This window comes from Maniola hyperantus, chromosome 4 (genome assembly GCF_902806685.2).
Source record: "Maniola hyperantus chromosome 4, iAphHyp1.2, whole genome shotgun sequence".
Classification (NCBI taxonomy): Eukaryota; Metazoa; Arthropoda; class Insecta; order Lepidoptera; family Nymphalidae; genus Maniola; species Maniola hyperantus.
In genome coordinates this window covers 13,880,314-13,900,962 of record NC_048539.1, presented here as the reverse complement: position 1 = coordinate 13,900,962, position 20,649 = coordinate 13,880,314, and the positions used below count along the sequence as shown (strand labels likewise).

Sequence of the window (20,649 nt, the reverse complement as noted above, 5' to 3'; positions counted from 1 at the left end):
AAAATTAGAAACAGTCCACACGTTGAGCCGGCATCTCTCATACGTTATTTAACCTAAAAGCTACATAGATCATGAAAATAAGCGTGCCTATAACTTTAAATATAACAACATAATATTTACAAGATATTAATAAAAAATCCGAAAAGTGTGAAAATTTCGTAGCAATGTCGGCAAAGATAGAAGGATTCTTCAAGAAGTTTCATGAAAATATAAACAGCACTATAGACGATGTGACGAGAAATAATTTCGCTAATTTGGAATCAAATTCAAAGCGTGTATCGTATTTTTGCAGTCTTCCCTGTGTACAGGATTATGATATTTCAAAAGACGTGGTCGAATACGAAGCCGGTGGCAGTTTTCCTGTCAAAAAGGACTTGGAAAAGGCAAGACAATTCAAGGATGAAGGCAATAAAGCTGTGCTGAAAGGTGATTGGGCTCAAGCATTGCAACTGTACAGCCAAAGTTTGATTCATATGCCACAAAAAGAAAGTAAGTAACAATAACAAACAATAGCGAAATACGTAGAGTCAAATTAGAAAAATGGAGCTCCGACTAGATTGAACATCATGTAGGTACACGAAACTGAAAAGAGCATGTATTTTAAGTACCTAATCAATTTTACCAAGCCAATAAAATTAATTAAATTAAATTACTGATACCAAGTTATTTTTAAATTTCCAGCTGATGACCTGTCGATTGTCTATGCAAACCGTTCAGCAGCTTTAAATCATTTGGAACAATACGAAGATGCTCTTTCGGATATAAAAAGGAGCCTCTCGTTGGGTTATCCTCGACATCTAAGATACAAAATTTATGAAAGAAAAGCCAGATGTCTACTTGTTTTAAAAAGGAATCAAGATGCTATTATAGCTTTTCAGTAAGTGCTGACAATCGTATGCTTTAAAATACCGTTAATTATTAGGAATGGTATTTTTATTAATAATTTATTAGTACCTACATTGATAGATGAGTAATGTTTTTATTGATTTTATGTATCTATACGTTACAGGGATACATTAAGTGCCTTAGACGAAGCTAATAATCTTGAAAAAGAAAAAAGACTGAAAATGAGAACTGACGCTAAACTTATGTTGGAAATCCTACACAAAGGGTTGGTCTTGGCTGGAAATCCAAAGGATCCTGAACCTCTAAAGACTGTACCACCCAAACCCAAGCTACCAGGAAAAAATAATCAACAATATCCTGCTGCTTCAGAAGCTGTTCAAATTGAATACAGTGAAACTAAAGGAAGGTTTGCCACTGCGACAAAAGATATAGTACCCGGTGAAACTTTGCTAGTAGAGAAACCGCATAGTGGCGTATTATTGGGTGAATACTCGAAGACTCACTGTCAAAATTGTTTTGTAAAGTAAGCTCCAACACAAACTTAACACAGCTTTACTTTTCACGACACACCTGAATCAGATTAATCAGAGGTTTTTAAATGTTTCTCATTTCAGGTGCGTAATTCCTTTGCCATGTCCAAAATGTCCAAACGTAATATTTTGCAGTGACAAATGTTTAGACGTTGCACAAAAATCCTATCATGGATACGAATGTCATATTCTTCCCCTCGTTTGGAAGTCAGGCTGTTCTATAACCTGCCACATTGCTCTAAGGATGATAACACAAAACAATAAAAAATATTTCATGGACATCATCAAGGATTTAGAGAATAAACCAACAGGAACATACAAAACTAGTGATTACAGAAACATATACCATTTGGTTTCGCACGAGGATAAAAGAACTAAGCAGGATTTCTTGCATAGAACACAAATGACGATGTTCCTGTTAAAGCTTCTAGAAATAAGTGGTTACTTTGACGGTAAACCGAAACAAAAGTCCGTGGAAATGAACGAAGTAAAAACAATGGCAATCGCTGAATGTTATGCAGAAGATATTGCCTTGTATGGTGGACTAATCCTGAAGAATCTTCAAATACTCCAATTCAATGCCCATGAAGTATTCGAATTGCATTGCCCTAAACCAAAAGTTGGAAAAAATATTATCAAGCATGACGGAAAATCGGTATTTTTGGCAGGCGCTATCTTCCCTACACTTGCATTGTTTAACCATTGCTGTGATCCTAGTGTCGTTAGGTAGGTAATAGGCATAATATGATATTTCCATAGATCTAGAAACATTAAAACAAATCAAGGTTGAACTGAGCGCAGATTGGCTACAATCGCCTGAGCATCTAGGTGCTTAGGAGGTCATAACGATTAATGCCGTAGCTCAAGTTCTCTACGGCATATATTTTATGCAAATACTCGGACTACTCGACAGAGTGAAGTGTGAAACATGGAGTGAAGTAGAGCCATCTTTTTGATAACAATTTTAAACTCAGCTTTATGTACATTAAAATATACCGTTGTAACAACTACAACGTTGATATTGGTATACTGAAACAAAATAATATAGAAGACGTACGGCGCGCTTGTGCAAACCTGCGTTTGCCGCGCGTAGCCGACGTAATGCCAAAGTAAATAAAGCTTTGTTAATAAAGTTAATGTCAAGAAAGAAACCACACCTCGACAGTGCCAAGTATGCATTGCGCTTTAGCCTTCTCTGAGTGTCTCAACGGAAACCTGAAATGCTAAAAAAATCGACAAGAAGCAATCGATTAGACGACAGACCCTATAGGCGTTAGGTGTTTAATTTTTTACTCGGTTACAGATATTTCTGTGGTCCGTACATTGTCGTTCGCGCCGTAAAGAATATAAAGAAAGGCGAGGAAATATCTGAAAATTACGGACCAATATTTACCACGGTGCCTAAAGAGAAGCGAAAGGGCCAGCTAAAGGAACAATATTGGTTCGACTGCACTTGTGAACCTTGTGAACAAAATTGGCCAACGTATGAGCAGATGACCGAAAATTATATGCGTTTTAAGTAAGTCGATGTTGTCCTTTTTAGGGTTCTGTACCCGAAGGGTGCCAACGAGACCCTATTGCTAAGCCTCCACAGACCGTTAACGTTTCCCGCATCATTTCAATGTCAACTTTAATGCTTACTGCTTAAAGTTGGTTTTCATGATGTTACGGTAAGATTTTCAGTCGCTTTTCTTGCAAGTGATATCGAGGCGAGACAGAAAGGGACAGTAGAGCGCAGGCTCCTTCGCACTCGCCATGGCAATACATCGATTCGTCCTTCGCCGCACCCCTACCACGCAGCCTCCGGGAGTCACGGATGACCTTGAAGGCTTTGAAGGTCATTCGAAGTACAGAAACGACGTCACATCTAATTAATTTTCCTTTAACTCTCGTGTGACGACGCCTCATTGGAGTAACTATACATTAATTTTAGAAGTAAACATTTTACTTCTCAAGTCTTAACCCTGTACAACTAGCTTACGCTCGCGACTTCGTCCGCGTGGACTACACAAATTTCAAACCCCCCTTTCACCCCCTTATTGGTTGAATTTTCAAAAATCCTTTCTTAGCGGATGCTTAGGTACGTCATTAGTTTGAGCTGTGTGTTGATAGATCAGTCAGTCAGTCACCTTTTCCAATATACTTATTTAGGTTAATAATTACTATAGGCACCTAACTTCATTTCCATAGGTTCTGTACTCGAAAGGTAAAACGCTTGGCGGCACTGCTTTGCCGATAAGGTGCAACCAGCCACAGCCGAAGCCCCTCACCAGACCAGAATTTAAGATATTTCTCAAATACCGCTGCAGGAATCGAACCCGGAACCTCAGCGACCACCATATAAGACCACAGCGCTGACCATTGAGTCAGGGAGGTTGTCAAAAATCTTTTTTATTTCCAGATGCGACTCCGACCGACCTTGTACCAACGTTATTCCTGTGCCGTACGATTGCAAGGAGTTCATGGTCCAGTGTGGACAGTGCCAGCAGTACACCAACATTTTGAAGGGACTGAAGTCGTTACAAGTAAGTTATTGAGAAACTAAGAATCTATTACACGAGGAACCATTTTTTTCGCGGTCCAGAGAACGTTCTCAACAAAAACTCTCTCTAGAAAACCAGAAGAATGCTCTCTAGAATTTTATTTCAATAGTCAAACAATATTTCAGTGATAGTTGGTACCTACCTATTATTCGATGCTGTATAGCTACGTTCTAATGTGGTTAGTAGGTACTAAGTATATATAAGCTGATGCCCGCGACTTCGTACGCGTGGATTTAAAATCCTCCAGGATCATAAATTCGTCGACAAAAACGTCGAATAAGCGCAACTCGTCTTGTTACCTAATCGCAATTTAAATCTACATTTCGTGGATATAATATAAAAACCACACAATAGAAGCGTAATCAAATTAGCGTGATCTTCAAAATTGTTCAACAAACATCGTCACTGACCATATTTATTTAAATAAAATATGGCAAAATCGGTATATAAAGTAACGTATTAGCGTATGCTTTTAAATATAACGATAATTTTTCAGTAAATATTCCGTTAGTTTATTGTTTTAAACGTAAACCAAGCAAATATGGAAACTCGCCAATTGCAATAAGTGACTGCTCTGAAATGGTGACAAATTTCGTTAAAATCGGTTGAACGGATGGGCCGTGAAAAGCTAGCAGACAGACAGACAGACAGACACACTTCCGCATTTATAATATTAGTATGGATTAATGTGTGAGCCCGAAGCATTGAAGTTGCTTAGCTGTAAATTTTTTCTGGAATTCAGTTTCAAGATTTCTAGGGTAGTAAATTAAAAACAAAATTTATTTTATTAATTTAAATATTATGAACAAAATATTTACAAATTCTTACAAGTACATAAATTAATATTAATTTAGATACCATATCAATACATGTAAATACCATAGACAATGGTGTAACAGAATATGGTGTCGTTCCTGAACAAGTCGTCGACATACTCGTCGGTCTCCGGGTCCCAGATGCACCTCTGGCCGCTTTTTATCCCAGCGCCTTTCATCTCTATAACGGTTGTTTGGACTAGAATTTTATACCTGAGAACAAGTAGAAGCTAATAAATCTGAATTCCGCACAACGTTTTTCTACAACCACCCCGGACGCCATCGTAAGGAATTTCACCCTCACCGCATGGGTGCCTGGTGCACTTCGACCGCTCTTTGTGACAGATGTTTTTTCCACGCACATGCAAACTGTGGAACCAAGTCTCTTCGGCTGTGTTCACACTAGATTTCAACATGGGGATTATTCAAGGGCCGGCAACGCATTGGCGGTTCCTCTGGCGCTGCAAATGTTCATGGAACCCATCAACTGCTCCTGCATTGTCGACAGGGTTATTGTTCATTACCTCTTCATATCAAGTTCCTGGCAGCGTTGCCGCACGGCGTTGGAAATGGACTTGGCCCAGCGCGGCGCCTGGTCGGCACGGTACTGGCACCCCATCAACTGCTCTTGCATTGTCGACAGGATTATTTCGCGAACGTTCTGCGCTTGGAATCTGTTCATGAAAACAATGTTTATCTATCCATATAAAAGGACAAACTGACTGACCGACACGTCAACATTTAACCCAAACCATTAATGTTCGAAAAACTTGGGATTTTTACATGTAGGTTATGTATAGACATAATGTAGACCCTCAGGCTAACTAAGAAAGTTTTTTCAAAAATTTCACCCCATAAAGACAGAGCAGGTCTGCACTCTGCTATTTAGATAATAATATGATATTGTGGCTAATTCCGTTGTACACAATCTCTAAACTAAACTAAAATGATACGTCTAAATCTATTGCTATCCTTTTCATAATGTTGCTTGCAGAAAAGGATAGCACTTGATTGAACCCTGTTAATTTAGTTTAGGTTTAGAAATTGTGTACAAGAGAATAGGCCCCAATATGTTCCAATTTGGAATACTTAGTTAAACTAGAAAAATGATTGGAAGTTTCATTAAAATAGTAAGGGTTTACTATCAAACAGAACAGTATGCATCAATGCACCACACTTTACTTTCAGTAGGTAGTCAATATTATGAAAATTAAGTTAGTTCAGGTAGGTACTTACTTGTCACCAAGCCCAGGCCGAACTTCATATTTTGGTGGGGCGAGGGGTTTCTCCTCTACAGGACTGAGGCCAGCTTCGCTCTCTGCACTGGGTTCTCGAACAACCTCTGGCGCTTCCTCCACCACTGCAAAAAAAAATTGTGGACATGTTATCTATATTTATACTAATAAACAAAAATTGAAGTGCATGTCTGTAATTTCGAAATAAATACCTCATATTAAGCTCATATGATGTATATAGCTATAGCTACTTTTTAACTGACTTTCAAAAAGGAGGAGTTGTGTTTTTCTACCTATATACACCGAAGCTGCGGGCATCAGCTAGTAATAAATAAAGCTTATTGGCAACCTAAGTCCTAATCTAGCAATTTCGCATTGAACAGCCAAGCTGATTCTGCGCAAAAAATGAGTTAGCTATTCAGCTGTTCCTAGAAGAGTTTTAATAAATTTTTTAAAAACTATAAATTTATAATTAATATCTATTAAAGTAATCTGTAAAAAATTGTAATCCTATTTGGCCTTATTTTCAGTCTGTTCTTATATAAAATTATATTGTATATATTACTGTTGATTGCAAAAAACGAATAAAATTTAATTTAATTTATTATTAAATTAAATTAATAAATATATATAAAAAATAAAATAAAATAACTTTTCTGCACTATAACTCGATGGTTTAGGGGTCTCCACAATGAACTGATAAAATATTTTGTAGCTCTCGATGAGTATAGCTCATAGATTACTAAATAGATTAAAGTTAGAAAATTACCTTCTTCATCATCTGCCATTTTGAGTTGAACACCTTAATCCTGTTATATTATTTGCTACCTAAAAAAAAGTCAAAACTCAGAAGGATTATAATATTCTTAAATATTATTTAGAGATAGCATACATTCCAATATACAATTATTACTTAAATGTATTATTACTATCCTAATTAACAATAATGTTTGCAGGACACTGAAATGATGTACAAGCTTGGCCGCTTAGCCATGGAGGAAGGAAAGTATGGTGAAGCCATGAAGAAGTTTATAGAAATGCTGAAACTTTATGACGCTACCTTGGCACCTCCCTACCGTTCATTCTATGACTGTGTACAAGACTTGAGGAGCTGTATGCTAGCTATGGGCAACTATAGTATTGTTTAGATTGTATTTTTTGTTTTACTAGCTGATGTCTGCAATATTGCCCGTGTGGGTTTAGATTTTTTGAAAATTCTTGTGCAAACGCTTTGATTTCATGGAATAAAAGTATTCTATATCCATCTAGGATCTCTAGGATCTCAGCTACCTCAGTGTCAAATTTTTCAAGATCAATTTGTCTCCAAACGTAATATTATAAATGTGAAAGTGAGCCTGTCTGTCTACTTCTTTCAGCTCATCAATTGAACCGATTTTGAGGTTTGGCACAGAGATGGTTTGTATTCCGGATAGGCCAGGAAAATCAAAGAGTTCCCACAGGATGTTTTAAAGCCCATCCTTTTAACTGATTTTGATAAAATTTGGTATAGAGTTAGCTTGCATACCGGGGACAGCCATAGGCTACTTTTTATCCTGGGAAATTGAATAGTTCCCAAGGGGTGGCTAAAAGCTTAAACCATCTGGACAAAGTTACAGCCATAATCTAGTTTAGGTATAATATTAATAGTAGAGTAGATTAATTATTATGTTGTGTTATTCATTGTAACACACTTTATTGTAGTGTTGTTTTGACTAATAAAGTTAATGTTGGAAGTGGTGGTGTTTCATTTGATTTTTGTAATACATTTAACTGCATGATGGTAAGTGACGTTTTGCCAACAGATCCTGAAAGTATTATCTGTGTGTAATATTATGTAGGTACATATCATCGCTAGTTTGTAGAAAGGGCGAATGAGCTATTTCCATATATTATATTCACCCTTTTTACAAACCAGCGACGATGTTATAGACTAGCAGAAGAAATATTATGAAATCCTCGTTCAAATGTACCAAATATGCAAACCTGGAACTGTTAATAAATTGGGTGAATATTGGGCCATACACTCAATATAATATAAGCCTCATAACACACCATTGAAAAAGAATACTATTAGAATTTAGAATCGCCTCTAAAATTCTTAAATTAACAATAAAACACAATAAAAATATTCTTAAATTGACAACATAACCTCACATTTATATTAACTATTTATCTTTTATGATTTAGATTTAGATAAACATCAACTGTATCCATGGCAACAAGTACCACACGTAGTGATGTCAATTATTGTGAAACAGTTATGAACGTATGTGGAAAAATAACGGTCTTTACATTTCATTCGGTTTTTTTTTCAAGTTCAAGAAAACTCTAAAAACGCTTTGTCATTAATCTTCAACTTTCAAGTTACTAATTTGTGGTCAAAAATATTCTAAAAAAACCTATGACTTCTGAATGAAGAACAATATTTTAAGCAGATGAAATTCAAAAAACCGATAAGTTCGTTTAGTCAAGATCTGGAGCTAGCTACTCTGCATGAATATACATTATTAGGTTGGCAATTAACTACTTTCCTCTTTAGTTTTTGGTTGACTTATCAATCATCAATCAATGTCATTTGTATTTTGTGTCAACCGAGCATGTTTATAAATTATTCCAATACAGCCCAAAACAAATAACAAATTAAAAATTAGGAAGCAATGGCGACATATGATAACAAAGCTTGGCTGCTGAAAAGCGTACGCGACGCATTCATAGCAACAGACGACACCGGACTGTGCGAGATAGTTATGGCAGGCGAAGACTTTTCGAAAATTTTTCAAAACAAAGCTATAGAAGTGAAGAAACGTGAAAGGGATAAGGTGCTTTACCAACCGAGTACAAGTAAAGGGAAGGAGTCAGGTACAGATGACGAAGATGACAGAGAAGTCGTTACTCAATTCGATCCATATCCTGATATGGACGACAGTGACGAAGATGAGCCATGCCCCAGTTATCCACGCATTCCTGACGAATTCCTGCCGGTACACAGGTATATTAGGTTATTCATAACTTGCTGAATCTACTCAGATTTGCATATATAAGTTTAAGTATAAAATATTTGATGCTTACCTTACTATTAAAAACTTAACACATTGCTAAATAGTAGGTATGTATTTGTTTTCAGACAAAAACTTACTATAGACAAAAAGGAGCAAGATCTCAAAAAGGCAGCTAAGATCAAAGTTATAAAATGGGAGGATCCACAAACGCAACTCACATCCGAACAATTGGCAGAAGTCTTTGCTAAAGTGGAAGTCAAAGAACCAGAGAAAAAGAAATCCTTGCTAGCGGAACAGCTAGAGAACTGCCCGGACCTACCCCATCGACAGTACTTAGAGTATGCAAAGTTTGATGGCACCGCACAGCTGGGGCAACCCACAAAATCCTTCAGAATCTTCATGACAATGCTTCCTGAAAAATATCAGATGTACCCTGTTGTTATCTGTGTTATTGCCAGTGCTAAGATAAAAGACTTAATTGGCTTCACATGCTACAAATACAGGTAAAACAGTTTTAAACATTAACAAATTTGTTTTAAATAATATGTACAACTGAAAGATAAACTTTTAAATCCTATAATTTTTCTATTATATAGTATTTAATTAGAATTAACTTAGTCTAAACACATTTGATAGGTTAAAAGTTTAAATTATAGGACATGTGGATAATTCCATTGTACACAATCTCTAAACTAAACTAAAATGGCATGTATTAATATATTGCCATCCCTTTCATATTGTTGCTTGCGGAAAAGAATAGCAATAGATTTTTAGTTTTGTTTAGAAATTGTGTACAAGAGAATCGGCCCCATTGCCACCTAAATCTGCCTGTCTAACTAATCATAAAATCATCTGTTTAAAAATCTATAGAGTTTGAAGTATCTTAGCTTGTATTGTTTGTAAAACTACGCGCTGGAAGCGGGGAGCCGCGGAACACAATGTACGCGATCTGTGTTACAAAATTCAGGAAAAATATTAAATGTGGTTACAAGTGTCTATATACAGTGAAATAGAGGATAAAACTGTTCAGTGCGAATCTAAAATTAAAAATTAAAGTAAACTATAGTGATACAAAGTGATTTTGGATAAAAATTAACTCAATCGACTAAGTAACTTCACCAAACGGATGATTACATTTCTAAACCGTTAAAACTGAAGTGAAACTGAAGTGAGCGAAATATATGCACCTCTGTCTCGCCAAGCATCCCATCGAGCCCGCTACACTGTTGCTATCGCACTCGGACTTATAACGAGTTTAAAGAAACATACTGCTATAAATTTTAACTTTTATCCTATTAATTTGAAACTGGACTTATTATCAACATACAAGATGCTCTGTCTTGCGTGCCAACAAGCAGTTGCAAAGAGAGAACTGTTAAAATGCGCAAAATGTAAACAAGACTACCATTTTAAATGCCTCAACATAACCTCAGAAGATTTTGAAGTACGCCAACAAGAACTTAAACTATCTTTCAGCTGTCCATCATGCCAGAATGTTACCCGACGTCAGAGAAACGATAATACCCCAATACGAACGAAATCCACTTCCCAACTATTAAATGATACTACAATGTCAATTGACGACGCATTCACCAATGACGTAAGCGTATTGGGAGACACAATTACTACACAAGCGACCCCTCAATTAACGATTGATCAAATTAGCAAACTACTAGATGAAAAACTGGAAATGAATAAACAAACACTATTAACGGAGCTAAAAAAATCGCTACACTGTGAAGTAAGTCAGATAGCTTCAGAATTAAAAAATGAAATCAAAAACAAAACTGATATCATACAAAATGAGATAGTGAGCCTAAATGGAAAAAAATCCAGCACCTGGAGGCTGAAAATAAACATTTGGAAGAGAGAATTACATACCTACAAAATCTAACTCAAAATAACGCTAATAATAACAACGAAACAAAAAAAATTGTCTTATATGGCCTAACAGAAAGCTACCACGAAACTGAAACAGATCAACATAGAAAAGTAATGAACGTATTTAACGATATTCTTAACATTAACTTAGATGGATATATAGAAGATACGTATAGATTAGGGAAAAAAGGTAATAGAAGACCACTTGTCATTGAGCTTATAAGTAAAAGAATGACCAAATACATATTTGACAACGCCAGTTTCTTTAAAAACTCTGGATTAGCCATATCGAAACTCCTAAACCAAGAAACCCTACAAGAAAGAAAAGAACTAAGGAAAAGACTGTTAGAAGCGCGCCAATTAGGAAAACATGCAATAATAAGAAATAATAAATTAATAATAAATGGAAGAGAAAGTGCTACACACGAATTACGCCAGCGAACCTCTGAAACAAATTCTAGACAAACACCAGAAAATTTACGAAATAACACAAAAACTTTAGATAAGACATTTCGGAACTAAACTAAAAATTCTTTATCAAAATATGCAAAGTCTAAACAACAAATTACACATCTTCGAAGATTTCTTACAAGAAAACCTATACCAATGCATGTGTTTGTCCGAAACGTGGCTATCGGAAGGAAAAATTGACTTAATTAAGTTCCGTGACTACTCAATCGCGACATCATACTGCCGCAAGAACTACGAAGGCGGCGGTGTTCTAATATTACTGCAAAATGACATAGAATTTATTGAACGAAAGGATATCATGGACCTGACAATTGAATATATTATTGAAGTTTGCGCAGTGGAATTAACTTATATAAATACTCTAATAATATGTATGTATTGTAATGGTAGAGAGACCGATATTATGTTAACGCAATTAAGAAAAATACTAGAATTAACTGCTATTAAATATACTAAAAAGAAAATCATACTTGGCGGCGATTTTAACATAAATATCATGGAAAATTCAAATAAATCCAACACTTTAATTAACCTTATGTTAGAATATAACTTCCTCCAACATATTAACGAACCAACCCGTGTTACAAAAACTACCTCAACCTGCTTAGACCTTATATTTACAAACTTCGAAGATGAAAACAAAATTTATGTACACGACTACGGGTTTTCAGATCATAAGGGAACAATCTATCAAAAAGAAGGGCTACAAAATAAAGAAACAAATAAAGAAATTATAAGGAAAAGAATCTACAACGACAATAACATAAACTACTTTAAATCAGAGTTACTTAAAATTGATTGGAATAAAATATTGCCAATTACAAAAACAATAAATGAAAACTACAAATTATTTAATACAATTATCACAGATCTTCTAAACCGGTGTATACCTATCAAAAAAATTAAGATAAATATGAAAAGGAAAACTTACTTAACTAAAGGTATAAAAGTTTCGTGTAAAAATAAAAGATTGCTAAATATTCTCGTTGTACATTTTAAAAATAAAATCCTTAAAGAGGACTATAAAAAATACACCAAATTACTCAAACAAGCAGTTATACAATCCAAAAAGATCGATAATATTAGGAAAATGGCGCGGTCAAAAAACATCACAAAATCAATGTGGCAAATAGTAAGAGACAGTACAAATAAAAATAAAATAAAACCCCGATCAAACATCACATTAAAGATCCACAATAAACTTACGTCGAATCCAAAGCAGATAGCGAATGCATTCAATACCTACTTTGCTTCAGTCGGAGGGGGCGCATGCAGCGGCCACCCGACTGATCACTCGACCGCGGGCCGTCCAGTTCACAACCCGGTGGCGAATAGTATGTTCCTGCGCCTAGTGGAGCCGCGTGAAATGTACGATATCATACGCTCGCTAAAAAATAAAAACAGCTGCGGAATTGACGAAGTGCCACCCTCGTTATTAAGAAAATGTGCAAAAGAGCTGACACTACCACTATACCTACTTGTTAACCAATCTTTTACAGATGGCGTATTCCCAGACCTCCTTAAAAAATGCATTATAAGGCCAGTTTATAAAAAAAAGGGGGAAAAAAACGGACCCAAGCAATTATCGTCCTATAGCCTTACTCCCTGCAGCGTCAAAAGTCTTTGAAACCGCTATGTGTCGACAACTAAACTCGTTTTGTGAAAAGTTTAAAATTTTTGACGAAAGCCAATACGGCTTTCGAAAAGATCGGAGTACGACATTAGCCGTTTATAAATATATTCAAGAAGTATATAACACCCTAAATGACAAAAAATATGCAATAGGGATAATGTTGGACATGTCAAAGGCGTATGACAAAGTCCAATATGACATATTATTGAATAAACTATACGGCATAGGTATACGAGGTACACCACACGAATGGTTTAAATCGTATTTAGAAAACCGCGAACAGTACGTTGACGTTGAAAATTGTGACCAAAAAACAGGACTAGTAAGCTACATCAGATCTGACATGACAACCATGACTAACTCAATACCCCAAGGAAGTGTCCTTGGGTGTATTTTGTTTTTAATTTATATAAACGACTTGCCGAAAACGTTTGACGAATATTGTGTATTATTTGCGGATGACATCTCTTTATTATTTCCTTTATCCAAAAATTATAATTTTAATGAAAAAATTACTAGACTATTAAGTGACATTACTGACTGGATGAATGACCATAAATTAGAAATAAATTATAATAAAACAAAAATAATCCAATTTCGACCGTACCAAAAGGAATCATTAAATATTAAATATACTTTTAATGACACGGACATCGAATGTACTGACAGGCTAACATTTTTAGGCATTGAAATTGACAGCAACTTAAATTGGAAGAGCCATATCGAAAAAACAAAAACAAAGCTATCTAAATTTATATATGGACTCAGAGAACTAAAAAGAACTACCAACTTAAAAACCGCACTAGCCGCGTATTACGCTTATGGCTACGCATTTTTGAGATACGGTGTTATTCTCTGGGGAAACAGCACAAATGCCCATGATCTGTTTATACTACAAAAAAAGTGCATACGCATACTAGTCAATATAAAAATTACAGACTCATGTTCACCTCATTTCAAAAAATTAAAAATTCTTACCCTACCTTCCATATATATCCTCGAAATATGCAAATTTGTAAAAAGAAATATACACTTATACACAAAAAAAGAAATCAAATCCCGTCGATTTCCCGAAAGACATGCAAATAAATTAAACCTTCCGCAATCAAAATTAGTACTGCATACCTCGAGTCCCTACGTAATGTCTATAAAGATATATAATAATTTACCAGACAAAATTCGTAACATAAACAATGAAAATAAATTCAACAAAATATTAAAAAACTTTTTATTAGAAAAGGGCTACTATGCCGTAAATGATTTCCTAAACGACGAACATAAAAATAAATAATAATATCGGTCTCCCTACCAAGGTCTAAGGACCAAATTGCGACACCCAAACTGGGTATCCATAATACTTTATACATGCTTAATATGATGTAATGAGTTATGGAAATGCAATAAATAAAAATTATAAAATTAAAATTATAACTATGCCCTTCTCATTAAAAAAGTAGTTATTGTAAGTAGACAAATATAAAATGCTATAGAATAATCTAGCTATAAAGCTGCAGTCAGTTGACTGCAGCTATGCTCTTGTGGGAATTTCGAAAAATCGAGCAAACAGACTGACAGACACTTTTGCATTTGTAATATTAGTATGGGTTATGTTAATTTTTTTTTCATTATAGCCCAACGCTTGATCACAATCATACCTGATGGAAAGTGATGATGTGACCTAAGATCGGACAAGTTTACCTAGAAGATACCTATTCACTCTAGTTTTAAAGATACCCGGATAATAAATGCATGTATGCTAATGGATTGGATGTTAATCATTACAAATGTTACTGTTCTATTTCAACAGCATCGAACATCCAGACATAACACTAGGCTCTGTGCTTAACTACGGGTTATTCATAGTGGAAGACGACGGTGAAGTAGACTGGGCATTCCCATGTCTTGACAAAAACGAACCATGCTCAAAATTCGGTTTCACATGCCTTGGACTTGTGGACCTTAAGAAGAGGGACACTGCTGTCATGGCATGCCCTATGCCTGATTTTGATATGAATTTCCAGTGTTTCCCCAAAGTATCAGTGTCTGGACAAAGTAATGTTAACACGTCAAGATTGCATACTGGGGACAGTGATACAACAGAAGTTTTAAGGGCAATGAATACTGTGATTGATGGTAAGTCAATAATTTTTGGGAAAAAGGAAAAACGGAACCCTTATAGGATCACTTTGTTGTCTGTCTGCCTGTCTGTCTGTCTGTCAAGAAACCTACAGGGTACTTCCTGTTGACCTAGAATCATGAAATTTGGCAGGTAGGTACATCACACAAAAACAAATTATATTGTGGTCATGAACTAATAATTAGTGTTTTCAATTTCCAAAGTAAGATAACTATATCAAGTGGGGTATCATATGAAAGGACTTTACCTGTGGATTCTAAAACAGATTTTTATTTATTTTTATGAATCATAGTTTTTGATTTATCATGCAAAATGTCGAGAAAATACGACTGTACTACGGAACCCACGGTGCGCGAGCCTGACTCGCACTTGGCCGGATTTTTTTTTATAGTCAGTAACTTCTATGGGATTTATGTTTATTTTCTTTTTTGTAGGTAACAAAGGTTTTGGCTTGCAGTCCGGCGCAGTGGCGGATGCCTCACAAGACAAGCTATACAGGGTGCTGCTGCTTCATAAAGTGCGCGCAAACACACCAGTCCAACTTAGTATCACTCTAGACACTATAGAAGTTGTGCCACTTGTTCCTAATAAACACGCTTTTTGGGTATGTTATTTTCAGTGATATATACAATTTATAAGTCCGCGACAGGTTGAGATGGCAATCGGGGTATATAGATAACGACACATTTTGATGCTACAAAATGTACGTCTAGCAGTGAACATCTATCGTAGCGGTTGGCACCAGGCGAACCTTGGACCGCTCACGATGACGGTCGGATCTTGGATAATCATAAGTCAAAGTCAAAGTCGAATGATTTATTCAAAATAGGTAATAAATTACTCTTTTTGATGGTCAGATGTTGGATTTCTAAGATATAGTTGTGATATTTGCCATTCCGCGTGTGAACCCTATCCATACTATAAAAAACTGGCAACAACCATCTGTGTAATTTTTCACATTAATGTTACCATTTGTGATTTTATATAATCACCCAAATGTGGCAAAATAAAAACGAAAAGGTAATGAGTTTTTTTTTCTGGACTGCGATAAAAAAAACTTGCTTGAAATTACTTGCCGACCCCTGATCTATCGGTTGACGATGATGATGATAAATTATATTCTAAATTATACCTGTCCCGGCTGTACTCACGTGTTAAGTCGACGTTAGCCCGACTAGTTTCGAACCCATCCGGGGTCCTTTTTCAAGGGAGTCGCGGCACGTGCGCGAACGGATTCCCTTGAAAAAGGACCCCGGATGGGTTCGACACTAGTCGGGCTAACGTCGACTAAACACGTGAGTACAGCCGGGACAGATATTATTTAGAATGGAAATCACTCACGGTACTGACGGTAGTTTAAACGCTAAAATAAATTATATTGTTTATTGTTCTAGTTCTAAAACTAAGCCAACTATCGATTTATCTATTCATTATTCATTAACTATTAGCAATTCATTGCAGGCGCGTCCAAAATATTTTCTGCATAGTATGAACTCTATCGCATGGTGTCAGATATTAGAAGAAAGAAGCAACAAAACTACATTCAGAATAGTATACTCGCCCAATCATGATGCAGCGTTTAACGATAGAAATGCAGGTACTCATATTTTTTTTATTTACACAAGCACAATCGACACTAATCACTCTACCCATAATATTACAAATGCAACTTGTTTGTAATTGTGATATAGTTGAAGACTTGCAGAGTGACATAGGCTACTTTTTATTCTGGAAAATCAGAATCAAAAATCCTGTGGGAATTTTTGAAAATATAAATCAACGCGGACGAAGTGCGATGCGAAAGAGTGTCTGTTTGTCTGTTACCTTTTCAAGTCGCATCCCCTTAACCGACTTTAACAAAATTTGCCCCCACCCTCCGGCTTCGGCCTTGGCTAGTTACCACCCTACCGGCAAAGCTGTGCTGTCAAGCGATTTAGCATTTTGGTACGATGCCGTGTAGAAATCTATCAGGGGTATGGGTTTAATGAAACTGCCATACCCCTTCCAAGTTCCATAGCCCGCTTCCATCTTAGACTGCATCAACACTTACTATCAGATGAGATTGCAGTCATGGGCAAGTTTTGTATCAGTAAATTCCGTGCTAGCCCAGTTGGTTTAAAGTGTCGCTTTGATTTCCAGGTAATGTAAACCTATATAGTCCGAACACAACATACAAGAAACACGATTTTGAGGGCGAGCACGAAATCGCCAAAAAAATTGTCGACAACGTGAACACCATATTAGATCTGAGAAACAGTCCGTGCCGTAGAGAATACAAAACTGTGAAGGAAAAGAAATTATTGCAGACTCGAAGAAGTTTTCACACCAAGCATTTAAGTTGAGTTTTGGTTCCTAAGGTTCGCAGCAGCTGAAAGTTCCTGAAAAATATTTTTTTTAATGACTGATTAATAGTATAAGTGGATTTAATTATTATGAAAACTTCAATTTTAGCACAAGAAACGCCTTTTAGTCATGTTTGATGTTGTATTGTATGAATCATAATTAATCTTTCTGCAATCTGTCGACAAGTTACTTATCAACGTTGTTATATTTTGTCAAAAATTGTATGGACTTTTTTGACAAATAAACAATGTCAATTAACTTACTGACGGATAAAAATAAATTGATTATTTTCGGCTGATTGATACTAAAGCCATATCTGAAACTATAGTCCATACAAAATGACTTCTAACGCTCCATTTTATCTCTATGGGTCAAATGTAATGTCAAAAGTACACCTTTAAAATAAGGACTAAAATCGTCTTTTGACATGAGATTTGACGCATAAAGTTAAAATGGCGTCATTTTTTACGCACTATGATTAGTATTAAGCTGTAGACACATTACTGTGATGTTGTGTGTCGTGACGCAAGACGAACAGTCATACATTTTATATTACGATACGATAGTGGTGCGCTTCGATAGCTCGATCATCGCGCCAATCGCAACACACTACAATGCCGACTGTGTTAGTGCATTTATAGTGTATGGGCCGAAATTAATAATAAATAAATCAACCTATCTGGAAAATAAGTGATAAGTTATAGTTTGTACAAAATGACTTTCCACGCGCCATTTTACCTCTATGGGTCAACTGTCATGTCAAAGTACGATTTTTGTCTTTATTTTAAAGATGACACGTACTTTTGACGTGACCCATAGTTAAAATGGCGCGTGAGGAGTAATTTTGTATGGACTATACAATTTTTGACAAATGCCAACAGTTGCTAAATAACTTATCGACAGATAACAGATAGATTCCAATATATATTATTTTATACTAGATGATGCCCGCGACTTCGTCCGCGTGGATTTCGATTTTTAAAAATCCCGAGGGAACTCTTTGATTTTCTGGGATAAAAGTAGCCTATGTCCTTCCCCGGGATGCAAGCTATCGCTGTACCAAATCTCGTCAAAATCGGTTGAACGGATGGGCCGTGAAAGGCTAGCAGACAGACAGACACACTTTCGCATTTATAATATTAGTATGGATTTATTGAATAAGTAATAATTATTATTCATTTCGAGCGTAATGCATGTTTCTAAAATTGCATGTTATGGCCATAAATATATAAAAATATACTTACTGACTGATAATAATTAAAGACTTAAAAAGTTTTTTTACTAATAAAATTGTAATGTCGCTATTATTTAGATTTTAAACAATAATTAATAATTGTTGAAATTTATTTGAAAATTTCAATATTATTTTCGTTCTATTCAAGACCAAGTTAAGTACCTATTCGTTAAATTACACAATTTAAAATGTATAACTTGTAAACATTAATTAGTTAAAGTAAGATTAATTATAACTGTCATACAGTTTAGATCGCTAAGGTACACATTTTCGTAAATTTGTAATATAATGTACAAATGAGTGAATAATAAGTGTACTGTTTGGGTTTATTTAAGTTTACAGTTAATCACTGAACCGCATTTTAATGCTGACGTCTTTAATACTAAGGGTAGCTTCAGACTCGTTTTTTCTGCGCGTTTTACGATCGTTTTGGTATGTAATGTGCTTAAGCTCAATTTACATTGATAGGAAATCGAAGCGAATTTCTAAAATATCAGCATATTGACTTTTATCTGTTACGCAAAACACAAATTTCTTGCCCAAATGAAAAATTCGCGGGAATTTTCTTGCTTTACGTTGTGGAGATAGAAGTCAATATGCTATGAAATATTTTAGAAATTCTCTTAGATTCCCTAAAAATGTAAATTGAGCCTTAATAGGTTCTGAGACGGTAAAGCGGCTTGATGATGATAGCGGCTTACGTCAAGCAGCAAGAGGCACTTTTCTCATTTCGTACGTGATCGCCGTACTTGTAGGTAGTCCAGACTCCAGAGGTGTGATTTTTATCAAAATACAACGAGGCTTCTATTTTCCAGAGTTGTGGGGCGTCTCGGTATAGTAAAATGATTAATAATGAAAACTCTTTTCCGCTCCATTTTTCGCTGTTGTCGCTTAACAAAGCCGCCTTGTCTGACACTGACAGTTGACGTGCGAATGAGCTATGCTTGATCAAGCCAACGCGAACGTCGCGTCAAGCAAAAAATATAAAATCGCATTAATTACGTAAACGCTTGAGTCGAGCATCAAGCAGAAACGGTCAAAATGCTTGACTCAAGTAAAAATCTACGTGCTTAACCGTCTCGGAACCTCTTTACAGGCGCGGTACATTTGACGCATACAGAACGTGTGCTCATTCCGACGTGTTCGCTCGAACCAGTGGTCAGTCAGTCAGTAGCAATATTGGAGTCTTTAGCGACTCGCGCGTATACTAGCTTAAGGGCGTCTACACTCATACTAGGTGTGCGTGTAACAGTAGACACATGTTCGTATGCAAAACGAATTTTATACGCGCAAAAAAATGCTAATCTGAAACCGCTCTAAGTATCCAATTTTTGTAATTTTGTAAATACAAATGTCGGTAAACAGTGTTTACAACACTTAAGTGTTAAAAACTGCTTTGGTATTTTATAAATTTATATTAAGTTGGTTTTGAATATAGTTCAAAATGAAACAAATTCTCTTAGTTTTATATTTTAATGAATTTATTTGAATAATAAAAATTTTAACAGTGAAATTATTATGAAATACACCTTGAGTAGGCTTAACATAATTTGTTGAATTTAATAATAATTTCAACTACATGCCTACCTAGCTTTATATTTTAACCAATGAATTGTATGTTAATTTCAATGATATTGTATGAATGGAATTGTGTACATATGTATTTATAATGAAATGAAATATTTAAAATGAATAATTGTTATGAATGATTCTTTCGTTTTATTTATTTACAGCGTATACCCAGCGTGTGCTACTACGCTAAAAAATCAAACCAAAAACCTCTAACACCATCTTCGCATTATTGTCTTTCTAATGAAACCGGTTTGAGGGGCAACATCGGTTTGATGGTTGATTTTATTTCGGCACCCAAAACCGGCCAAGTGCGAGTCAGGCTCGCGCAACGCAAATTCACGGTTTTCAGATTTTTCCCCTAATGCCAGCTATAAGACCCACCTTCCTGCCAAATTTCATGATTCTAGTTC

At 35.6% G+C, this 20,649-nt stretch overlaps 3 protein-coding genes across 5 annotated transcripts; 2 read left to right on the top strand and 1 right to left on the bottom strand.

Annotated features, from left to right (window-relative positions):
* On the top strand, nucleotides 1–7,662 carry LOC117981892 (SET and MYND domain-containing protein 4-like). Its single transcript, XM_034968137.2, has 7 exons — nucleotides 1–489; nucleotides 682–877; nucleotides 1,010–1,369; nucleotides 1,461–2,102; nucleotides 2,680–2,895; nucleotides 3,778–3,901; nucleotides 6,926–7,662. Exons 1-7 carry the CDS (start codon nucleotides 165–167, stop codon nucleotides 7,115–7,117), a joined length of 2,055 nt encoding a protein of 684 aa, XP_034824028.1. The 5' UTR covers nucleotides 1–164; the 3' UTR covers nucleotides 7,118–7,662.
* Nucleotides 4,698–11,889, bottom strand: LOC117981895 (dynein light chain Tctex-type protein 2B-like). 3 transcript variants are annotated; one of them, XM_069498080.1, is made up of 5 exons: nucleotides 11,440–11,889; nucleotides 6,739–6,797; nucleotides 5,971–6,094; nucleotides 5,259–5,408; nucleotides 4,698–4,947 (listed from the first exon to the last, which is right to left on the bottom strand). In XM_069498080.1, the coding sequence occupies exons 2-5, from the start codon at nucleotides 6,755–6,757 to the stop codon at nucleotides 4,782–4,784; spliced, it is 459 nt and encodes a 152-aa protein (XP_069354181.1). In that variant the 5' UTR covers nucleotides 6,758–6,797; nucleotides 11,440–11,889; the 3' UTR covers nucleotides 4,698–4,781. The 3 variants fall into 3 exon arrangements, with proteins under 3 accessions (XP_069354181.1, XP_069354180.1, XP_069354179.1); XM_069498079.1 differs by lacking the exon at nucleotides 11,440–11,889 and adding an exon at nucleotides 8,124–8,187; XM_069498078.1 differs by lacking the exon at nucleotides 11,440–11,889 and adding an exon at nucleotides 7,953–8,184.
* On the top strand, nucleotides 8,550–20,513 carry Sin1 (SAPK-interacting protein 1). Its single transcript, XM_034968138.2, has 6 exons — nucleotides 8,550–8,958; nucleotides 9,094–9,471; nucleotides 14,761–15,086; nucleotides 15,525–15,694; nucleotides 16,552–16,687; nucleotides 17,230–20,513. Exons 1-6 carry the CDS (start codon nucleotides 8,627–8,629, stop codon nucleotides 17,430–17,432), a joined length of 1,545 nt encoding a protein of 514 aa, XP_034824029.1. The 5' UTR covers nucleotides 8,550–8,626; the 3' UTR covers nucleotides 17,433–20,513.
* Nucleotides 20,514–20,649: the final 136 nt, after the last annotated feature.